The sequence below is a fragment of the Myotis lucifugus genome, unplaced genomic scaffold (genome assembly GCF_000147115.1).
Source record: "Myotis lucifugus unplaced genomic scaffold, Myoluc2.0 scaffold_50, whole genome shotgun sequence".
NCBI lineage: Eukaryota > Metazoa > Chordata > Mammalia > Chiroptera > Vespertilionidae > Myotis > Myotis lucifugus.
Window position 1 is genome coordinate 6,084,304 of NW_005871098.1, and position 8,235 is coordinate 6,092,538.

The 8,235-nt window shown below is 43.1% G+C and overlaps 1 protein-coding gene across 1 annotated transcript; it reads left to right on the top strand.

The window, feature by feature from the left end:
• The first annotated feature begins 6,948 nt into the window (after positions 1 to 6,948).
• Positions 6,949 to 8,034, top strand: LOC102437382 (40S ribosomal protein S4, X isoform-like). The gene is made up of 2 exons (XM_006088676.3): positions 6,949 to 6,961; positions 7,298 to 8,034. The coding sequence occupies exons 1-2, from the start codon at positions 6,949 to 6,951 to the stop codon at positions 7,978 to 7,980; spliced, it is 696 nt and encodes a 231-aa protein (XP_006088738.1). The 3' UTR covers positions 7,981 to 8,034.
• Positions 8,035 to 8,235: the final 201 nt, after the last annotated feature.

The window sequence follows — 8,235 nt, forward strand, 5'->3', positions numbered from 1 at the left end:
ATTGAACCTGGGAACTTTCAGTCACAGCCCAATGTTCTATTCCACTTGAGCCAAACCACTAGGGCCTTGTTACTTTTCATTAGAGTGTCTTTCTTACTCTGAAAATGAAAATATTAGTCTCAATATGCTTTGCCCAATACATTATAATCAAAAACATGCTTTTTATTTATATTTTTTCAACCTCACTGAGTATATGTTTATTGATGAGAGAGAGAGAGAGAGAGAGAGAGAGAGAGAGAGAGAGAGAGAAAGGGGAAGAGAGAAACATCAACATGAGAGAAACAGCAATCGGCTGTCTCTGGTACACATCCCGACCAAGGATCAAACCTGAAACCTAGGTATGTGCACTGACAGGAATTGAACCCACAACCTTTTGGTGTACAGGACAACACTCCAATCAACTGAACCACCTGGCCAGGGTAAAAATGCTTTTATTTTAACATATTTTAAATAGTATTTTGTCAGAAGTTTGGAGCTGCTGAGTTGGCTCATTCAACTTACAGGAAATACTTCCCATACAGACTAACTGGAAAAGGCAGTCCTGGTTGTCAAATCAATCAGCTAAATCAGACTTGAATTCTTCTTTTTCTTTGACCTCAAATAACTCATCCATTGACCTCTTCCAGTCTGCCCCTGCCCCCAACCCCAGCCAGGCCTTCACCACCCTATTGTCTGTGTCCATGGGTTATGCATATATGCATACAAGTTCATTGATTGATCTGTTCCCACCCATCCTCCTCTGACTTCCCTCTGAGGTTCCACAGTCTGCTCATTCTGCTATGTCTCTAGGTATATTTTTGCTCATCAGTTTATGTTGTTCATTAGATTCCACGTATGAGTGAGATTATGTGATACTTGTTTTTCTCAGACTGGCTTATTTTGCTTAGCATAATACTCTTCATGTCCATCCGTGCCGTTGCAAATGATAAAAATTCTTTTTTACAGCTGCGTAGTATTCCATTGTGTAAATGTACCACACTTTTTTTGTTTGTTTGTTTTTTTAATTGTTTTATTGCTTAAAGTATTACAAAAAGTATTATATATGTCTCCTTTTTTTTCTCCCCTTGACATTCCCCTAGCCTCCCATGCCCCCCAGTGTCTTGTGTCCATTACTTATGCTTATATACATGCATACAAGTCCTTCGGTTGATCTCTTAACCACCCCCCCCAAACCTTCCCGGCCTTCCCACTGTAGTTTGACAGTTTGTTCGATGTTGCTCTGCCTCTGTATCTATTTTTGTTCATAAGTTTATAATGGTCTTAATTATCCATAAATGAGTGAGATCATGTGGTATTTTTCTTTCATTGACTGGCTTATTTCACTTAGCATAATGCTCTCCAGTTCCATCCATGCTGTTGCAAATGGTAAGAATTCCTTCTTTTTTACAGCAGCATAATATTCCATCATGTAGATGAACCACAGTTTTCTAATCCATTTATCTGCTGATGGGCACTTAGGCAGTTTCCAGATCTTAGCTATGGTAAATTGTGCTGCTATAAACATAGGGGTGCATATATCCTTTCTGATTGGTGTTTATGTTTTCTTGGGATATGTTCCTAGAAGTGAAATCACTGGGTCAAATGGGAGTTCCATTTTTAGTTTTTTGAGGAAACTCCATACTGTTCTCCACAGTGGCTGCACCAGTCTGCATTCCCACCATCAGTGCATGAGTGTTCCTTTTTCTCCACATCCCTTGCCAGCACTTGTCATTTGTTGATTTGTTGATGATAGCAGTTTTGACAGGTGTGAGGTGGTACCTCATTGTTGTTTTGATTTGCATCTCTCGGATGATTAGTGACTTTGAGCATGTTTTCGTATGTCTCTTGGCTTTCTGAATGTCCTCTTTTAAAAAGTGTCTATTTAGGTCCTTTGCCCATTTTTTGATTGGATTGTTTATCTTCCTTTTGTTAAGTAGTATGAGTTCCCTATAAATGTTGGTGATAACATTGGCAAATATGTTCTCCTATGCAGTGGGCTTTCTTGTTGTTTTGTTGATGGTTTCTTTTGCTGTGCAGAAGCTTTTTATTTTGATGTAGTCACATTTGTTTATTTTCTCTTTAGTTTCCAATGCCCTAGGAGCTCATCAGTGAAGCTGTATTGGTGAAGAAATTGCTTCAGCATATATCTGAGCTTTTGTTGCCTTTGGATTCCTGTAGTATTTTTATGGTTTCCCGTCTTACATTTAAGTCCTTTATCTATTTTGAGTTTATTTTTGTGTATGGTGTAAGTTGGTGGTCTAGCTTCATTTTTCTGCATGTATCTGTCCAATTTTCCCAACACCCTTTATTGAAGAGACTGTCTTGACTCCATTGTATGTTCTTGCCTCCTTTGTCAAATATTAATTGAGCATATTGGTTCGGGCCGATTTCTGGGCTCTCTATTCTATTCTATTGATCTATATATCTGTTCTTGTGCCAGTATCAGGCAGTTTTGAGAACAGTGGCTTTGTAATACAACTTGATATCTGGTATTGAGATCCCACCTACTTTGTTCTTCTTTCTCAGGATTGCTGCAGCTATTTGGGGTCTTTTTTTATTCCAGATGAATTTTTGGAGAGTTCATTCTAGGTCTGTGAAATATGCTGTTGGTATTTTAATGGGAAGTGCATTGAATTTATAGATTGCTTTGGGTAGTATGGACATTTTGATGATGTTGATTCTACCAATCCATGAAGACAGTATGTTCTTCCATCTGTTTATGTCTTCCTCTACCTCTTTTTTCAATGTCCTGTAGTTTTCTGAGTAGAGGTCTTTTACCTCTTTAGTTAAGTTTATTCCTGGGTATCTTAATTTTTTTGGTGCGATGGTAAATGGGATTGCTTTTTTAGTCTCTCTTTCTGTAAGTTCACTATTGGTGTATAGAAATGCCATAGATTTCTTGGTGTTAATTTTGTATCCTGCTACATTGCAGAATTCATTTGTTAAGTCTAATAATTTTTTGATGGAGTCTTTAGGGTTTTCTATGTACAATATCATGTCATCTGGGAATAAGGACAGTTTTACTTCTTCTTTTCCAATTTGGATGCCTTTTATTTCTTCTTCTTGTCTGATTGCAATGGCTAATACTTCCAGTACTATGTCGAACAGGAGTGGTGAGAGTGGACATCCCTGTCTTGTTCCTGTTCTTAGAGGAAATGGTGTTAGTTTTTGTCCATTGAGTATGATGTTGGCTGTGGGTTTGTCATATATGGCTTTTATTATGCTGAGGTATGATCCTTCTATTCCCACCTTGCTGAGAGTTTTTATCAAAAATGGGTGTTGGTTTTTGTCAAATGCTTTTTCTGCATCAATTGATATGACTATGTGTGTACCACACTTTTTTATCCACTTATCTGCTGAGAGGTACTTAGGCTCTTTCCATATCTTAGCTATTGTAGATTGTGCTGCTATGAACATAGGGGTGCATATATCCTTTCTGATTGGTATTTAGGGTTTCTTAGAATATATCCTAGAAGTGGGATGACTGGGTCAAACAGGAGTTCCATTTTTAATTTTTTAAGGAAACTCCATACTCTTTTCCATAATGGCTGCACCAGTCTGCCTTCCCACCAGCAGTGTACTAGGGTTCCCTTTTCTCCACATCCTCTCCAGCACTTGTCATTTGTTTATTTCTTGATGATAGGCATTCTGACAGGTGTGAGGTGATACCTCAATGTCATTTTGATTTGCATCTTTCAGGTTGTTAGTGACTTTGAGCATATTTTCATATGCCTCTTGGCCTTCTGTATGTCCACTTTGGAGAATTATCTATTTAGGTCCTTTGCCCATTTTTTAATTGGATTGTTTGTCTTCCTTCTGTTAAGTTGTATGAGTTACCTATACATTTTGGAGTTAACCCCTTATTGATGTATCATTGACAAATATGATCTTTCATTCCGTGGGTTGCAAATATGTTTTTTAAATTAATTAATTTATTATTTAAGTATAGTTGGTATACAATATTATATCAGTACTAGAGGCCTGGTGCACAAAATTCATGCACTTGGGGGGGTGTTCTTCAGTCTGGCCTATGCCCTCTCACAGTCTGGGACCCCTCACTCCTTACCGCCCGCCTGCTCACTGCTCCTTACTGCTCAGCTTGCTGCTCCTTAGCACTGCTGCAGAGGTGAGAGAGGCTCCCGCCACCACCACTGCGCTCGCCAGCTGTGAGCCCAGCATCTGGCTGAGCGGTGCTCCCCCTGTGGAAATGCACTGACCACTAGGGGGCAGCTCCTGCATTGAGCGTCTGCCCCCTGGTGGTCAGTGTGCACCATAGTGACCGATCATTCTGGTAGTTCCACCATAATGGTTGCTTAGGCTTTTATTATATAAACTAGAGGTCCAGTGCACAAAAATTTGTGCACTTGGGGGTGGGGGGTCCCTCAGCCCGGCCTGTGCCCTCTCGCAGTCTGGGACCCCTCGGGGGATGATCACCTGCTGGCTTAGGCCTGCTCCCTGGGGGATTGGGCCTAAGATGGCAATCAGACATCCCTCTGGCAGCACGGGAGCCCTCGGGGGATGTCCACTTGCCAGCAGGGAGAAGGCCTAAGCTGCAGTCGGACATCCTTAGCGCTGCTGAGGAGGCAGGAGAGGCTCCCACCACCACTGCTGTACTGGCAGCCATCAGCCTGGCTTGTGGCTAAGCAGAGCTCCCCCATGTGTGAGCGCACTGACCACCAGAGGGCAGCTCCTGCATTGAGCATCTGCCCCCTGGTGGTCAGTGTGTGTCATAGTGACCAATCATTCCCAGTCTTTCTGCTGTTAGGGTCAGTTTGCATATTACCCTTTTACTATATAGGATAGAGGCCTGGTGCACGGGTGGTGGCCAGCTGGTTTGCCCTGAAGGGTGTCCCGGATCAGGGTGGTGGTCCCGCTGGGGTCCCTGGCCAGCCTGGGTGAGGGGCTGATGGCTTTTTGCAGCTGGTCACACCCCCTTCAGGGTGGGGTCCCCACTGGGGTGCCTGGCCAGCCTGGATGAGGAGCTGATGGCTGTTTTCAGGCTGGCCACACCCCCTTTAGGGTGGGGGTCCCCACTGGGGTGCCTGGCCAGTCTGGGTGAGGGGCTGAGGGCCGTTTTCAGGCTGGCTAGCAACTGAAGCTCCCAGCCTCTCCTTTTTTTCTTTTTTTTAATTCTGAGATTTATTTACCTTCTATAATTGAAACATTGTTGCTGTCACTGGCGCTCCCTGCTCTGAGGCCGCAGCCGGTTGAAAGCAGGTATCTGGGGTTTGTTTAGCTTCTATAATTGAAACATTGTTGCTTTCGGGCTCAGAGCCGGGCTGCGGCAGGCGGGGAACCTTGGCTTCCTCCATCACTGGAGCAAGCGAGCCTCCTGCTCGCTTCAGCTGCATGGCTGCCAGCTGCCATCTTTGTTGGCAGTTAATTTGCATATCGCCCTGATTAGCCAATGGGAAGCATAGCGGAGGTACGGTTAATTACCCTTTTTGTCTTTTATTAGATAGGACTAGTGACCCAGTGCACGAAATTCATGCACATTAATAGGGGATTAATTAAGGAAGTATTTTAATATTGCTATTTGCCCTTTTTCTATAATAGAAGTGTCAGAGATGAAAGAAAAGTAGTAAAATGTATATGAAAATCTTCTTCCTGTCAGACTCTGGGGTGCACCACGGGACCCAGAGTCAAGTCCCTGCCCACCCGCGTGCACCTCAAAATCACGCAAGACCCAAACCTGGCTGGCCCCACCCCCATTGGGCTAGATCCAGACTTGGCCGGTCCCACCCTTGTCAAGCCCCACTGGGCGGGGTCGCAGCCTCAGGTCCACCTTCAAGCCCTGCCAGGTGGGGGGTGCTGCCTGAGGTCCCCTGTCAAGCCCCATGGGAGGGGGGTGGCGGGCACAGCCTCAGGTCCCTGCTGATTTGTTATTAAGGCTCATTACGGGAACTCGGCCTCCGCTGTGGGCGCCGCCATCTTTGTGATGGAGCGACAGTCAATTTGCATATTCACTCTTTATTATATAGGATATTAGTTTCAGGTGTACCATATAGTGAGTGATTCGACATTTTTATACCTTACACTGTGATCATGTCACTAATTCTAGTAATCATCTGTCACTGAGCAAACTTAGTACAGTATTATTGACCATATCCCCCTTCCATTTTTCACCAGTCCCTCCAACTCTCTCCCCTCTGCCAGTCATTCCTTTGGTCTCTGTTTCTATACTAATAAGTCTAGTTTTATTTTATTTGTTCATTTTAAAAGAATAATTAAGATGAGAATTGACTACCAATGGAAAGATATTCCATGATATAATTTCATATATGTAAATATTAATTACTCTATCCACATTATGTAAAGGAAGTATGTAAAATTTTTACCCATGAGTGTTATTTAGTGCAGCAGAGAATGTAGTAGTCTCAGAAACATTTTAGTTAACTTGAAAAGGATTTTCACATCCCCGAAGCAGCACCAGTTTAAAGAGCATCGTTCACATGTGCTCTAGTAAAAGTGGATGGCACAGGGAAGGTGTGTGAGAATCCAGCATGCGAGCATTTTGTTGTGTTTGTTGTACCACTCAGCCCTGCATCAGCGTCCACAACCTGTACTGTTTGCATTACTCATGGATGATTCTTTCCAACTAATAGTACCTGCTATGGCTGAGTTTGGGGAATAACTGAAACCAAATGGTAGACACCATTTTCAGCATTTCAAGTGTTCTTTGAATTGCTATCATGTGTCTCTCCCTAAAGAATTATGGATTCTTTGACAATAATCTTGACGAGAGATGCTGAATCACTTCACCTCTGCACTGTACAATATATCTGAATCCATAGCCTCCCAACACAGGCCCAAATACCCCAGGTCAAACACTACACCTTACCTTGCATGGAAAGACCTGCCAGGTGATTTTGCTTAATCATTAAAGGAGGCTCTTTCAAAATCAGTATTTTAAATCATCCCTTTGTTTGCCTTTTCCTCCACTCCCCACAAGCTCTCGAGATCCTGGAGATGATATTACAAGGTAAGTTTCAGGATGGGTAAAGGGAAGAGAGGTTATTTCAAAATGGAAGGTGAAAATAAAGAATTTATATTAAACTTGAGGCTAGTTTTCAGAAAGAACAAGTTGAAAATCTAGACACTGAGACACCATTGCGTCGGAGACCGAGGCGCGGCGGGTGATTACTTTCTTAAACTTCATTTCGTTTTTACTAGCAAGAAGAGAGTCCTCTTTCTGTGCCTAGCACAGCCATGGCTCGTGGTCCCACGGGAAACGTGTAAACTCGGGCCGATTGTAACTGCGTATTACCAAATATTTGTTTGTAATCCACCCTTTTGGTGGATGGAACAAAACCAAAAGACAGAGAGAATGTCTCCCCTCTCATCATTTTCCTAAGAATCAGACTTAAGTATGCCCTAACAGGAGATGAAGTAAAGAAGATCTGCATGCAGCGGTTCATTAAGATTGATGGCAAGGTCCGAACCGATATAACCTACCCTGCTGGCTTTATGGATGTCATCAGCATTGATAAGACAGGAGAGAATTGCCGTCTGGTCTATGACACCAAGGGTCGCTTTGCTGTTCATCGTATAACACCTGAGGAGGCCAAGTACAGGCTGTGCAAAGTGCGGAAGATCTTTGTGGGCACAAAGGGAATCCCTCATCTGGTGACCCATGATGCTCGTACCATCCGCTACCCCGATCCCTTCATCAAGGTGAACGACACCATTCAGATTGATTTGGAATCTGGCAAAATTACCGGTTTCATCAAGTTTGACACAGGTAACCTGTGTATGATCACCGGAGGTGCCAACCTGGGAAGAATTGGTGTGATCACCAACAGAGAGAAACATCCTGGTTCTTTTGACGTAGTTCATGTCAAAGATACCACTGGAAATAGCTTTGCCACCCGGCTCTCCAATATTTTTGTTATCGGCAAAGGCAACAAACCATGGATTTCCCTTCCCCATGGAAAGGGTATTCGCCTCACCATTGCTGAAGAGAGAGACAAGAGACTGGCGGCCAAACAGTTGGTGAAATGAACTGACGTGACATGATTAGAAGAGTCTTTGTACTTAATTAAAGATAATGCAGCATGGGGGGGAGAGGGGGGGAGATGGGGAAAATGGACACTCCCACTACGATGCTAATAATTCCTAACCTAAATTTCATTCCCTTTTCCTGTGGGACTTAACAGCTAAATGAGTATGACAGTCCTTTACCCTAAAGTCATTCTCACTTCAACCTCCTCCTTTTTTTAGACACCCGAGTTAGTTCATTGTACTTTTCAGTTTGTA